General features: G+C 44.1%; 1 protein-coding gene across 1 annotated transcript in view; it reads right to left on the bottom strand.

Annotated features, from left to right (window-relative positions):
• LOC144222155 (guanylate cyclase soluble subunit beta-2-like) overlaps nt 1-16,081 on the bottom strand; it is a 77,800-nt gene that overhangs the window by 33,450 nt on the left and 28,269 nt on the right. Inside the window, exons 4-5 of the mRNA XM_077752669.1 lie at nt 4,510-4,670; nt 395-494 (exon numbers count right to left, since the gene is read on the bottom strand). Of these exons, the coding sequence (XP_077608795.1) occupies nt 395-494; nt 4,510-4,670 (261 nt within the window). The remainder of the gene's footprint in view (nt 1-394; nt 495-4,509; nt 4,671-16,081) is intronic.

Here is a 16,081-nt window from a genome sequence, read left to right as displayed (position 1 = left end):
ATCAACTACCAATTCAACAGTGGGGGCCTAGTTAATTACCATATGAAATAGCATTCAGCCATTGAAGATGGATTTTAAAGGCCATGTAAAAACATGGAGGGATTCTTTCTCCATAATGCTGAATACACGAGAAAGGTTGATACAAAATAATATATGCAGAATTATCATAACTATGCAAATACCTAATTTAAAATGTTAAAAATGGAAATGATTCCTTCTTTTGGCAGTTCGGGAACTTATTTTAAAGGCCCAAAGACTTTGGGAGTAATGGTCAAGACAGCAAAGAATCAGATTATGGAGGGCTGGGCAGGCTATTAGCCGTCCTGGAGAACTGTTGAGGGGACCATTCCCCAGGAGCCCTGGAAGTTGTGGGACTGGTTAAGACGTCCCATACCTGGTACGATGTGGCACAGACCGCTCCTATCAGAGTAGTAATGGAGAAGCATTCGCCCGTCCGCTCCTCTCTCCACGCGGAATGATGGTGCGTTCATCTCCTACCCAAAAGACAAGACATGTTTCTCCCGGTAAACCCACGTTGTTTAAATTAGGCTTTGAGACTTTGTGAAACAACAGGGCTTACCCATGACAGCACATAGAATTATACCCCCAAGCACATAAAATCCACTATGGCTTTGGCCATGGTATGTCAGGAATTTGATATTTTCCCTAATTCCCTAACCCACCCTAGATGGCAAGTATTATCTCCCTTTTAAAGAGAAGAAACAGGTTCAGTGAGGTCCAGGATAAAGTAACTGAGGAACAATGTTTGGACCCCCCTTGAGCCTTTCTACTACACGTGCCGCTTCTGCCCACACTCCAAGGTGGGACCAGCGGCTGTGCTTGGCCTGGGATCAAGGGACCGCAGGCGTCTTCACCCTCAGGAAGATCAGAAGCTCAGAGCAATTTGGAGAGGAGTTCATTTCTCATCCCAGAAATAGAATGCCCTCTGCAGTATAAAGTTACACATTTGGAAAATCAAGATACGTCAGGGGCGCCTGGGTGGCTCCGTCGGTTAAGCATCCCTCTTCGGCTCAGGTCATGATCTCACAGTTCGTGGGTTCGAGCCCTGCGTCGGGCTCTGTGCTGACAGTTTGCTCAGAGTCTGGAGCCTGCTTCAGATTCTGTCTCCCTCTCTCTGACCCTCCCTGCTCACGCTCTCATTCTCTCCCCACTCTCAGAAATAAATAAAAAACATTAAAAAAATCAAAATACATCAGAAGAGATCCTGTGTCTCCAGGAATAAACGTTGACATTTAAGTATGCACTGTCTCATGGTAGATGTATGTCAGGAACTAAGGATGAAGACTTTGCCTGCAGGAGTCCCCGAGAGAAACAACTTTCTCCCCATCCTGATGAGTAGGTACCTGAGTACCCCGGCTGACAGCTGTGGTTTGAGTGAGGGAAGAGATTCCAGAGGTGGGCTCTTACCAAGATCTTTGCTTCCTTCTATGGTGGGAGGGTTTCCACTTAAAATGAGTTTATTTCTTTAAAAAAATGGTTATCTTTCAAAAGCGTATACATAGAGAAAGTATATGTATGTATGCGTGTTGACATCTTGATTAAATCTTAAAAGGATTTGAGGCGGCACATATAAAAAGTATGGAATAAGACAGGAAATTAAGGCTATTTCAAAAACTTACATCAAACTTTATACAGTGGATAACAGAAAAGAAAAACAAAACAAAACAAGAGTCCAGAAGGGCTAAAATGAAAATTCATATGTTCTTGCTACCAACTCTGACCTCACTCCCCACCCCCAGCTGAGGCCTCTTCCCTGATAGGGTCTTATGAAAGTAGAGAATCAGGGCAAAGGGAAAAAAATGGGAAACGGACCAGAGCTTGGTCTTAGGAGACAGATGCGTAGGGTTGTGGCCGGGCTCAGCCACCACAACCCAGCAACTTGGGGCAAGTATTTGGCCATTCTGAACCTGTTCGCTCATCTGTATCGTGAGAAAAAAAATTAGAGTACCTAATCTTAGCGGTGTAAGGAGGATAATTAAATGTTTATCAATTACTTAGCCCCACACCTGCTTCATAATTAGCACCCAATGTAAGTTAGCTAAAAAATTTAAAAAAGGATTAAAGGCACAGCTATAATCAGAAATGTATGCCTTAAGGCACTGACAAATTAGTAGAGGCAGACATAAAAAAAGTCAGCATTACCTTATTTTATTTTTGCCTAAAGAGACATAACCTTCCATCCAGTGTAAAACACTGTGTATCTGCACCGGACATCATTGCATGCATTTATTACAGCTTGCATATTATAACATGGGAGCTTTTTATTCATCTCATTATGTGCAAAATGTCCTCTTCTTTAGCATGGGTTTTGGCACGTGAAGGAATGACCGATGACTGCCCCAGAGGAAAGGTGGTAGGAGCGGATGTGCAAACAACAGTCTGGGACGTCAGACTCTCAGTCCCATTTACACTCACCCATAAGAGCGGCGGTAATATGGTGAGTGCAGATTCTGAGCACATCCATGCATTAACATGAATGGAAGAGTATTAACTTTTTCTAGAACTGTGACTTGAAATATTAGCCAAATTTTCAGATAAAAGATGTCATATTAAAGAATCTTACGGAAGATTCTGGAAGGAGCCTAATTGTACTTCTTTGTATCCTAACAGCAGTGCTTTAGCTAAGAAATTTGAAAGGAAGTTGCCATATAAATTATTGTAGTTTTTAAACCAGCCATATTGAACAGAGAGAAAAGGGAAAAGAAGGAAGTTATTATGATTTGTGAAATGCCTTCTCTAGACTGATTATGATCCTTGGGACTTCCATGGGTGAGCTCTTCTAATTCACATGATATATGAGACAGGGTTTTTTTCCTATTTATTCCTCTTCCTCTCTGTGTTTGCCCAATGCCTAAAAACGGGCTTATTACAGAGTAAATGCTCAATATGTATTCCTGAAGTGAATAAAGTGAAAAAACCGAGGGCCAGAGAGGGCAAATAACTTGTACAGGGTCACACAGCTAGTAAACTGCAGAGCTGGTCAGGCAGCACAGTAGGTGCATCTGACCCCGTATCCAGGGCTCTTTCTATTCTCTCTGTCCTTGCGTAGTTCACTTGATTAACAACAGGACAGACCCACATACTCATCCCACTTGAAGTCAGTTAAAGTTTTTCTTATGCCTCATGTGAAAAATGGAGAAAATAATCGTTTTCCCATTGAACACATATAAAGGTGCATGATGGTTGATGAGCCACTTTAGCGCATCTAATCCCATTTTATCTTCATGACAACCCTTCAACGGTGGTTATGAGCATTAAATATAAAAATAGTGGAGAAAGAGCCTGGTAAACTATAAAGGGCCCTAAGAGTGCCCAGGTGGCTCAGTCAGTTATGTGTCTGACTTTAGCTCAGGTCATGATCTCATAGGCTGTGGGTTCAAGCCCCACATCAGGCTCTGTGCTGACAGCTGAAAGCCTGGAGCCTGCTTCAGATTCTGTTCTCCCTCTCTCTCTGCCCCTCCCCCACTCACACTATCTCTTCCTCTCTCTCTCTCTCAAAAATAAATATTAAATATTTTAACTAGAGGGGCGCCTGGGTGGCTTAGTCGGTTAAGCGTCCGACTTTCCGACTTTCGCTTAGGTCATGATCTCGCGGTTTGTGGGTTCGAGCCCCGCGTCGGGCTCTGTGCTGACTGCCAGCTCGGAGCCTGGAGCCTGTTTCAGTCTGTGACTCCCTCTCTCTCTGACCCTCCCCTGCTCACCCTGTCTCTCTCTCCTAGAAATAAATAAAACATTAAAAAAAAAAATATTTTAACTAGAAAGGGCTCTAAAAATAAATATAAACAATTTATATAAAATAATAAACTATTATTTAAAAATATGTAAATGCCTATTTGCCTTTTTAATAAGGCTTTTTCTTTTCAGAAAAAGAAAAGGAAGTCTAGGCATTTAATATTTCCAACGATGTCTACAAAAAAGAAAACCAAGGAATGAATTCCAGAAGGATATATCCCAATAGGGAAATTAGTTTCTTAACACCTCAGGCGATCACCCTGCGGGCTAATCAGCATTGGATGGTTTCCGACTCTGGCTCTTGGCCCTATCAAATCTTTTCTTCTGATATATGAATAAATGAATCTGGCTACAGAAGCTATTTATCATCTCCATCCAAGCCGGGTTTCCACCTGAGGAGAGATTTTGCAAATCCACTGCAACCTGATTGTTTCCCGGCCTTTGTTCCCACTGTGACCAATCTTCCAGATCTAATTCGAAGCCCACATCAGCGACTATCAGAATAGACCATCCTCTGTCACAAAGCCAACCTCTTCAGCTTGTCCCTCATTGGTTGTTGCTGGCCAGTTAATAAGAGTGGCCAACAGGTATTCACTTTCCATTCCTTTCCCCCAGAGGGCTCCTGACACCTTGTACCGGGATCCTGCACATCCCTTCCAAATGCACCCCTCTTGGGGGAGGTTGGATGATGACCCAGAGCCTCCACAAGCATTTGCTTCCTCACCAAGCCACCAGACCGGACTCAGATAGCCTTACCTGATAAGACAGTGCAAGGTAACTGTGGAGGGCATCTAGGTTCTCAATAAACTCGGCGAGGTTTCCTCCCAGTGTCCGTAACATCCGATCATAGCCAGACATCTTACAGAATTTAAAGAAATATTCTCCAAAGAGTTTCAGAATGACTTCCATGGAGACACCTGTGGAAGCCAAAGCATACCCCCAAAATAAAAGCACCTGGAAAATGTTTATTCTCGTTCAGGGGTGGTGGTGTCTTCATTGATTTTCAAAGAGTTAAAACCCTGGGGTGCCTGGGTGGCTCAGTCGGTTAAGCGCCCAACTTCAGCTCAGGTCATGATCTCACAGTTTGTGGGTTCGAGCCCCGCATTGGGCTCTGTGCTGACAGCTCAGAGCCTGGAGCCTGTTTCAGATTCTGTGTCTCCCTCTCTCTCTGACCCTCCCCTGCTCATGCTCTCTCTCTCTCTCTCTCTCAGAAATAACTTTTTAAAAAAAAGAGTCAAAATCCTGACTATGTAATAACATGACTGAACATCTCCCTAAGGTTTCACTTTGGTCATCAGTAAAATGCCAATAATGATATCCCTCTCTCAGGGCCACCGTGAGGAACCCAGTAAAGCCCTGGCTTCTGGAAGGTGCTCATTAAACTGGAGTTTCTCTTACCCTTACCCCAATCTTTTCTGCAGTCCCCATAGCATAAATCCCTCTCTGGTCCATAAGGGGATGGGAAGTTCTCATATTCCTGTGATGGTGAGTCTGGCACCCAGAAAGAGGCTTGCTCTGGGCAGGGTGGTGTATGGTCCTCTGTGGTCTCCCCTACAGCCTCTGGACATTTTCAAATGCAATGGCTTTAAGCAAAATAAAAAGCCATCTTTGAGAAAGAATAATACTGTGACTACAAAACAATACTGACAAACTTATCTTGATTTACCCAGAAGATGAGACCAAAAGCTTTCAGTGGCTTCCCCTTTCTCTCTCCCCCTTTCCACACCCTGGTGTCCCTGTGGGGTACACTTTTCACATCGCATCCTTCATAAAGATTTCTCTGAATATCCTACATCACACTGAGTACTCTTCCTAAGTGTGGCATTTGATCTTCTTCCTGACTCTGTGATAACTCTGTGGGGCAATGACCTCACTCTGTACATTTTCTATGTGAGACACAGAGCAGGTGCTTAATAAATACCTTGGGGCAGATTTGTGGCTTTAGTTGGGGCTGCTGCCCCTGTCTGCACTGCTGCAATAGACAGCTTGTGATCTTTGGCTTTATAGAGAGGCAGAAGTGTTTTTAAGGATATTTTACAGTTCCTGAAGCACTCAATCATTAAACGCTCATTAATCAACATCATCAATTATTTTGCCCAGTGCTTGCCAGAACCTTGTAAGGTAGGTAATCTTATTATCATGTCCCCTTTCTGAGGTTGAGCGTCATCTTTGTGAATTCACCCAAATCACGCAGAATGGCAGACACTCTAACTCTAAATTCGGTGATTTCCATACCATATCCCACAGCCTCTGGAGCAGCAAAGAAACAAGAGTTCTCCCCAGGGTGAGGGCTACTGATGGCTTGTCATCACTGACACAGGAGACAGGGAATTCATTGATGCTGGTGGCCTGGCACATCTGTGAGAGAACATTCTCTTATTTCCTGTGGGATGGTGACTCTGGTAGGTCCTGGGGGCTGGAAGAAGGTCTGGAATGCCTGGGTTTATGGGAGCCCTGCAAAATTCACAATCACCGTAATCCCTGGCTGGATCCTGTAATGCTCTGGCTGGATCTGGAATTCACAGCAAGAGCTTTCCAGTCTCTTGAAGTATACATGTAAGAACAATTCTTGCACGGGTGGCAGGGGGGGTCAGAGGAGGTCTGGGCCCTACCCAGCCTCTGCCTGCTTCCAGAGGTGGTCAAATTACCTATAGCTGGTAATCTGGGATTACTGGGCAGATAGTTGTTCTGCAATCTAAGAACAATTAGATTGTTCTTAGATTAAAGTTCCACTGAGTTGGTCTGGTCTTATCAGGGATGAGTTGTACACACATCCTAAAGATGTATCAACCAACTTTTTTGAATCTAGACAAAGCCTGGGATGGCAGGGTGGAGGTGGTAATGGCTTATGCAAATTGCCTCTGTTGGGTTCTCTGCTTATAGGTCCCTCCCTAACTGGATGCAGGCAGGCTTCTCTATAACACCAATCGAGAGCCACCTGCTAAGCCCCAAGGACCTGAGATAAATCCCACTCAAGTCCTTTCCATTGCAATGAGTCCCCGGAAGGAGAAATCCTGAAAAGTACATGGACAGGTGTGGGATTGCTCCTTCCTCTTCCCTCCTTCACCCACTCCTTTCCTGTTAAATCTAGCTTGTTCAAGATGAGAAAAAAAAGCTGTGCTGTGCGTCCCCCACGCTGGAGTTCTGAGCAGGTGAATCCTGTTACCGGCCAGGAAAGCACACATCCCAGAGGCCTCCTTCTCCCGGGAACCATGCTCAGGAGGACTGGGCTGTCTGCAAGCCACGCAAGGTACAGTAAGGTGACAGTGGCAGGCTTGTGTAGAAAGACTATCTGCTTAACTTTTCTTTTAAATCTGTAAACCTACAAAAATCCATGAAGATGCTTGTCCCAGACCCTGGTTATTTTGTTTCTGGGCACCCAGCTCTGTTAACAGGAAAGGACGGCTGGCTCAGAGACGGTTGCTTAAGCACGGACCTCGGGTTTGGATGCAGCATTTTCCATCTGTGCTGGGTTTAGGGCTTCTCAGATTTTTGGTGGAGAATGCTTGTCTAGCAGAGGACGAAGTTCACTTAAAAACAAACATCGTGTTGTGTTGTTACACAGTGTCCTCTCCATGAATTTAGGATTCCATGAGTTCTCTAAGTCACAGGGAGTCAGAGACATATAGGAAATGGCGAGGAAATGTGAAAACTAAACAAGCCATAGGTGCCTTAACATATATTTTAAGTTTCTTTATTTATCTTGAGAGACAGCAAGTGCATGCAAGCAGGAGCAGGGGAGGAGCAGAGGAAGTGGGAGAGAGAATTCCAAGCAGGCCAGGCACTGTCAGCCAGAGCCTGACGCAGGGCTCCATCTCAGGAACCATGAGATTATGGCCTGAGCTGAAATCAAGAGCCAGATGCTTAACTCACTGAGCCCCCAGACGCCCCCATATTTTTTTAATGTTTATTTATTTTTGAGAGAGAAAGAGAGAGACAGAGTGTGAGCAGGGGAGGGGCAGAGAAAGAGGGAGACACAGAATCTGAAACAGGCTCCAGGCTCTGAGCTGTCAGCACAGAGCGTGACATGGAGCTGGAATTCACAAACCATGAGATTATGACCTGAGCCACCCAGATGCCCCATATTTTTTGACACTGCAAAGGAAAATCTGTAGTATGTTTAGTGTTTTATCTTTTGTGTTGTAGATCAGGGGAAATAAGGAAATGTGCATCTGCTTATTTGTGCAAAATTAAACACCGGAAGTGTAAACCAGGGACTATTGAGATTACTTACCTAAAGAGCATTGGTGGGAATCAGGTAGAAAGGCTAGAAAATTGGTGGGGGTTGGGGGACTGACATGCTCTGAGCATAACTTTTTGAACAATTTTGGTTTTGGGGAATCATGTTAATGACTAGTGTAGTGAAAATAAAGAAGATAAATACAGTCAATAAGGATAGGGAAAACCCTGAGATAGAATACAAACAGAAACAGATTAACAGAACAGTATTTGAACAGAATAGTTTTGAATAATTGAATTACCCAGGAAAAAAAAATTAACCCAGTAACATTTGAACATAGGATTAAGACTGCTTTGTCTTCAGGCTCAAGATGAAAACAAAACAAAAACAAAACAAAGCAAAACTTTAAATAATTGACTGGTATTGGTAAGGAATTCTGAAATGATGTTCTGAACAATTGAGGATTAAAAATATAAGTAAATATATTATGAATAATGGGGAACAGTTTCCTCACTGTGTGAGAAGTTACAATTATGGAAAGGGGAAAATGGAATGAAGTCTTTTGGGGGTGGATTATCAAATCTACCATAATAAAAGCACAAGACCCATCATGCTTTTAAATGGTTGGATAGATGGATGGATGGATGGATGTGTAGGTAGATAGGTAGGCAGATAGATAGATAGATAGATAGGTAGATAGATAGATGTGTGTGTGTGTGTGTGTGTGTGTGTGTGTATGAATGAGAGAGAGAATGTGTGTGTGTTCAGGTCTCCTTGGAGAAATGGCAGATTTCAAGGCTGGGCCAGGGAAAGGATAAGATGAGCCTATAACATCTAGTCATGCCATAAAGTACAGAAGTAATCAATTAAAGGGGCACCTGGGTGGCTTAGTTGGTTGGGTGTTTGACTTAGGCTCAGGTCATGAAATCATGGTTTGTGAGTTGGAGCCCTATATCGGTCTCTGACAGCTCAGAGCCTGGAGCCTGCTTCAGATTCTATCTCCCTCTCTTTCTGCCCCTCCCCTGCTTGCACTCTCTCTCTCTCTCAGAAATAAATATATAAAAAATGAAGTAATCAAAGAACGATGACATGTCAAAGGTGGAGGGGCCCCCACTGTATAAATCTTAGAAAATTTGAGCATCAAAAGAAATAATGAAAGCAAAGGATTACAATCTATCTAAAAAATTAGAATCAAGAGTTCACATTGCTAAAAATAAATAAATGGCAAAGAGGGAGAAATTCTTCTTTATAGTATAAATCCAACTAATAAACATAAAAGGAATGATACACCATTTGGCCACCATAATTATGGTTTCAGGCAAAAATCACCAATGAGTACTAAAACTGGGGAGGGAGGAGTTTGAGAAGCAATAAGACATTTGCATAGTCTGAATGTATCCTCTCACGAGCTACTGAATTTAAAAGGGAAAGATAGGAACTTATAATAGAGAAACCTGGCACATCCCACCTTAAGCAATCAAAGTTAGTACCTGTAATGGGACAATAGAACAAAAGAACATCATATCCACCCTGCTATGATGAACTGGGAAGGACAGAATATCACTTCTGTGGTCTTCCTGCCAAGAAAGCATAACCTGAATTGAATCAGGAGAAACTATCAGATAGTCTGGAATTGAGGGGCATTCTGCAAGGCAGCTGACCAGAGTTCGCCAAAGACACGAATGTTATGAATCACAAACAAAGGCTCAGGGACTATTCCATATGTCAGAAGATGAAAGAGATATGACAATTGACATGATCCAAGGTTTCTCTTTTGTTCTGAAGGATGTCATGGGGACAGTTGGAAAAATCTCAATAAGGTCTCTAGATTAGATAATAGCCCTATATAAATGTTCATTTCCTGAGTTTGATAGTTGTTCTGTAGTTATGTAAGAGAATTTTTTAGGGATAACGAGATATCTGCAACATACTAATGATTCAGGAAAAACAATATAGATCTAGAGAGAAAGATAGAGCCAATATAATAAAATGTTAACATTTGGGGAATATGGATGAAAAGTATATGGGAATTCTTTGTGCAATGCTTGCAAACCTCCTGTGAGTTTGAAATTATGTCAAAGTAGAAGTTTTTGCTGATTGTCCTGAAAAGACCTTAGCAAATCTAATATAAAAAGACCACAAAGACCACATTTATGCATGGCCAGCTGAGATACAGCTGGATTCTGGGCCTCTGTAATATTATGAATTTTGTTAGGTATAATCAAGGCATTATGATTATGTTTTAAAATGTCTTTATCTTGTTAGAGACTCATACTGAAATATTTATGGGTAAAATTATGGGAAACCTGAGATTTGCTTTAAGACATTCCAGCAAAAACAAAACCAGAAAAAGAGTGGAGGGACCAGAGAAATGAAGCAAGATTGGTGAAATATTAATAATTACTGAAGCTCGGTGAAGGATACAGGCACTAGAATGTACAATTCTCTCTACGTGTGTGTGTGTGTGTGTGAAATATTCTATTAAAAGGGTTGTTTTGGGGTTCTTTTAATGGAAGACTTCTTTGTTGGCAGAAAAATAACTGTCAGGAGGTGTCCATTTTCTAAATGCTTGCCTTCCCAGAAGAAGTATGGAGCCGTTTAAGAAGTTTTTTTATTAGAATGATGTATAAACTCAGATTTTCTGACTTAATAAGCCTGGCACTTCAGCAGCACCAGGAAATGTTTGCTTCTTCCTGGGTGACAGCTCAAGAGACTGAAAAGAGCAGAGGTGGGCTATCCAGGGGAGAAGATACCCGCTAAACCCTGAGTGGGGGCTGATAGGCAGAGGGATGCCAGAGACACAGCTGTCTATTCTGGGCCTTCTGTGCACAAGGCCCACCCAGATAGAGCCCACCTCCCATCACCCAGATACAGAGGACAAGAGCTTTTCCTCATAGGGACCCACCCAAGGCACCCAGAGAAAACATCTTTTCTTCCACAAGACAGGGAAGTGTATGCAGTACCTTTTAGAAAATTTTCCATTGAAAATGGGCATATTTTCCCCCAAGGCTTACATATCCAAAAGAGTAAAGCTTCAAATGTCTGCAAAGAGCCTGTTCATCTAGCCTACTCTCCTCAAATAATATCACCTAAGCCAGGCATGAGATAACGGGTGGTGAAAATCTTCTGTGAGTAGGAGAAAAGAGTTGAAGAAAAGCAGGAAACAGCTACCCATGTGAGTACCACACGCTGCAAGGTGGAAACAGACTTTACGTTGGGAGGGTTGGGGTCCAGAGGTAGCAATAAGTTTACCCAGGGCGTAAAGAAAAGGCAGCTTGGCCGTAGATCACACCAGCTCAGGTGGGAGGTCCTCTGCGGTGATGAAGCAGTGTCACGTAAGCCTGGTAGATCACAAACTGCCCGCTTCCTGGCAAACTTTGGAACAGGGAAGTTGGCCTAACCAGGGTCTACTGGGTCAGGCTGAGGGAGGACAGGGCAAAGCGTCTGCCTTGTTGAGTATCCACTCTCTGTGAGGCACTTTGCTCACGTGATTGTGCTTAATCTTTAGGACAGTCCTCTGAGGTAGGGGAGGCAGGCATCACGGATACTTACTGAGGGGGAGTTTGCCCCAGGTTACATTATTAGGGGACGGTACAGCCAAGGGTTCTACCCAGGTCCATCTGATCCCAAAGTCCTTGCTATAAGCCTCATGCCCACCAGCCAACTCCTCCTCCAGCCTGTGCCGTTCAACACAGGGCTTAGAGCCAGGACGCCAGAGTTCAGGTCTTTGTTTTCAGTTAGTCACCTTTCCTGGGTTACTTGTCCCACCTCAGAGGGCCATGGGAAAGATCAAACGTTATAATGCCCAGTTTGGGGACTTTGTAAATTTTATGCTGTTACTCTTATTTTAAAAGGAGTGAGCACAGAGAAGGCTTGTTGGCATTTGCTGCTAGCTAACTGTTGAAACACATTTTACTATTGGTTTCCTAGCAAGCAAAGTCTAGACTGACACAGCTGTGCCAAATGGCTGTTGTGTGTTGTTTTGCATTTTGTCACTTCGGATCACTAATAACCCACTTACACACTAAGTAGGCACTTATTCATGTACAGAACAATTCCTTCTGCAATGCTTAACCTGCCATCTGGTCCCATCCTGAATTATGCTAATTGGAAGCACAGAGCTATGCAGTGGCAGAGAGGTCTGGAGAAGTCCCAACAATTGCTTAAAGGTAGGGAAATTGCATTCTGGAGCTCACTCAGAAGGCAAAGCATTTGACTAGTAGTAACTAGCATGCTTTTTTTCTTTGTCTAAGGGAAGAGTTTGTCTCAAAGGACCAGTATATTTTGTTAAACTGTTAAATGTCCTTTCTGTAGACTTCCCCCTGGCAGGGCCATGCTCTCTCTGACTCAAGGAATATATGTGTATGTGTGTATTTGTGTGTGTGTATGTGTGTGTGTGTAGAGAGAGAAACCATACAGCCATGTTTCTCAGAGCCATCCAGATTCCAACACTCATGCACGTGTTCACTTGATTTTGCATCCTGACTTTTTCTTTGAAAAATGCACTCACCATATGTGTATACCCCTTCAGGTATAGGCCAAGAGGTGCTACAGAGATACGCAACTGGAAGTTAGAGAAATCTCAATAATAGGCTTTGGCTTTGGGTAGAAAGCCCCACAAACTATAAAGTTTCTAAAAGTCTATAAAGTCATTGCTGCCTCTAAATGCATTGATTGTTTTGGAACTAGGAAAGCCTGAGGGCAGGTATGGGAAGGCATCTTTCTACTAAAAGTACTACCACCCCAAATGGTGTTCATGTTCACACATGGTTACAAAATGGCCTGAGTGTGATATCAGACGTAGGAGGTATTTCTTTCCGGAGATGTAAAGCTTACTTGAGCTCCTACACCAGTCTGCTTGGGCTGCTACAGCAACATACTGTGAGCTGCTGGCTTAACAGAAACTTATTTACTCACAATTCTGGAAACCGAAAGTGCAAGATTAAAGTGCCAGTGTGGTCAGGTTCTAGCAAGAGTTCTCTTCTTGGTTCCTCATCACTTCCTCACGTGATGTGGGGCTGAGGGTGTGAGAGAGAGAGAGAGAGAGAGAAACCACACACCCATGCTTTCTGAGAGAGAGAGAGCTAGCTGTCTGATACCTCTTCCTATAAGGGGACTAATTCATGACCTCGTGTAAATCTAATTGTCTCCCAAAGGCCTACCTCCAAATGCCATCACAGTGGGGGTTAGTGCTTCAATATACAAATTTGGTGGGGATTGAACATAGTTCGGTCCATAATAGTTTTCAGATAAAAAGGGATTTAAAAAATCTTGAAAAGATCCATTCTCCAGAGCATTAGATGACAAAACTGTTTTTTGTAAAAGGCAAATAATAAATATTTTCAGTTTTCCAGGTCTCTGTTGCAATTCCTCAACTCTGCCATGATGACACAAAAGCAACCATAGACAATATGTAAACAAATGGGCACAGCTGAATTCCAATAAAATTTTACTTACGAAAACAGGCAGGGAGCCAGATTTGGCCATTGGGCTGCATATGGTTTGCCAATCACTGCCCAGAGGGCCCAGAACATTTTACCACAGTCGTTTGAGGTGAACAGCAAAGCTCATCTCTACTTTTAGGGGACAACAGCCAGAGATCCAAAACATAGAAATGTCCCTGCTTTCCTTTCAGACTCACCATTCAAATTACATCTGCTGCACACCCATTTTGGGCCACGCATATTGCCAAGTGCCTCACATTTGTTGCCTGAACTAATTTCTTCCTTCCCATGACCGTTTGAAGTCAGTATGATTTCTTTTTGAGGAGGAGATCAACTCTCAGTGACCTTTTTTAAGTTTATTTATTTTGAGATAGCATGAGCAAGTGAGTGGAGGATGGGCAGACAGCAAGGGAGAGAATCCCGAGAAGGCTCCACATTGTCAGTGAGGAGCAGCCCAATGTGGGCCTTGATCTTATGAACCGTGAGATCACGACCTGACCCAAAATCAAGAGTCAGATCCTTAACCAACTGAGCCACCCAGGCAGGTACCACTGTCAATGAATTTCTATCACTGGCCCAAGGTCACAAAGCTGATATGACAGAGCAGAATCCAACCCCTGGCCCCCATTCTAGAATTTGATAGGATGCCCTTTGACAGAGGGCTTGGAACCAAACCAAAACTGCATGATGTAGCCATCACAGCCCCCTGCTGCTGGGATCCCTTGAAAGAAAATCAAGAAAAGACTGAAAAAGAGCTCCATTACACCATCTAGTTCAAGCTATATTGACCTTTTATTTCCTGAACTCTGTCAAAACTCTAGCTTTACAGGCCAAGTCTAGAACCACCTCCCAGTACAAAACCCCCACCTCATGTTTTTTTTATTCTATAGGAGAAAAGTAACCAGATGCTTTCTTGACTTTATCTGGGAGAAAGGTGGCCATTATAATCTCTCAGACTTGCCTGGGGGCCCACAAGACTGTGTGAGGGCCAGGCCTTGCATATGTGGGGTAGAGCAAATCAGAATTAGGAAGGGGTCTGCCTGTGTGGTTTGAAAATCATATTTAATACCATAATCACATACTTGAAAATACTAAAAAGTGATGTGTAAGAAAATAAACCACACAATCTTTTTGGCAGGTGTGTTAAACAAGGAAGCTGAGAGGTTCGCTGTGGTGCGGGCAGGCTACGCAGAAAGGCTGCTACCCAGGAGGTGAGCTGGGTCTAGAAGGTGGGTCTCCGGGCTCCCAGCCCTGGGTGGGCCCCACAGCACTATGAAGAGTCTGACCTGGGGTCAGACTCCTCCTGAAATCCTGACTCCACCTGCTTTTTGATAGCCCAAGCTCCATATAAATTCCCACTGGCATCAACTGTAGGAGAGGCAAAGGGCTAAAAGGAGCCCCCTAAAAACAAGTCAGACAGGGTAGAGGTGGGGTTCATAGGTGCTATTGAGATACCCCAGGCCTTGGCTCATCTTTTTTATAGAAACCCTCTCTGTGAACCTCTTTGGAAGGGGGAGTGGGGGCAGGTGCTTAGCTATGATTCTGAGATGCCACATGAGTGCTGCCAACTTCCTTTGCCTTCCTTCAAGGATCACTACAGGGGGAGGCTGTGCACTGTCTTTAGAAGACATCCAGGAGACATTGCTGCTCTTGGAGCCCAAGCCCCAAGAGCTGAAGGAGGAAATGAGCAGTTCATTCCTTACCTTATGTCCAGTCTCAGACACAACCTTGTCTAGTTCTTTTAGGAGGTATGGGTGGCAAGTGACCAGGAGCTAACACACATCTGCTTAGAAGTTCATGACCAGTTGTAGCCTGGATTCCTCCCAGCTCCAACTGTCATCATCCCACCAGCCCTTATTGGCCCTTACTTGGCCCTGTGGCTCCAAGACAGACCAGAATAGCCAGATGAGCCAGGGGTCTCACAGGACAGTCACTTAACACAGAGGATCTGCTCCTCATGCACACTCACCTCCCTCACCCTCAAATGCTTCCCCCCCCCCCCACAGCCTGCTTTGCAGAGACTTGGGGCTTCTTCCAGATGCAGATACTTGAAAGGTTTTCTGCATCCAGGAAATGACCAGTAACATGAGAAGAGACACAGCTGTCAAATTGCTGGGTGAAAACAAGGGGAAAACCTTTTCTATTGGATCCAGGTGCATGGGGTTAAAGCTGGCACATTTTTTTAAATCAGAGAATTCCTCTGATATTGAGAGGAAAGAGAAAGAAGTTCATTGCCTCGCCCAACACAGGCACGTTACACATCTGCGCTCTGGAGAAGCCACCTGTCTCTGCGGGCTTAGTGTTAACCAACTGCCCTGGGGTGTTCTCAAGCACATCTGCTGGACTAGGTATTGTGTGCTTGGGGGTGGCCTTTCCCTGTGACGCCCCCGTGGAGGAGGTCCTGAGGACATGAAGGCTGACTTGCTGGGCCCTCAGAGACTCCATGAAAAACAGCTGGAAACCACAGCCCCTGTTGCCCAACCCCCATGGGCTGCACAGGAACCAGCCTGAAGCTCCCAAGAGTCACTCACACTTCCAACAATTCTGCCCCAGGGTCTTGGGTACCAGGCAAGGATGTTGACACAGTGTGTGCCAACCATAGTCCCTAGATACCATCTCAGCATGACCCAAAGCCACAGTGGCGGAAGGAATGGGCAAAGGAAGTTCAATGGGGACCAGAAGAGGGGTGTCGTAAAAGAACCTG

Source organism: Crocuta crocuta, unplaced genomic scaffold, assembly GCF_008692635.1.
Source record: "Crocuta crocuta isolate KB4526 unplaced genomic scaffold, BGI_CrCroc_1.0 scaffold190, whole genome shotgun sequence".
Taxonomy (NCBI): domain Eukaryota; kingdom Metazoa; phylum Chordata; class Mammalia; order Carnivora; family Hyaenidae; genus Crocuta; species Crocuta crocuta.
This window is presented reverse-complemented; position numbering and strand designations above follow the sequence as displayed.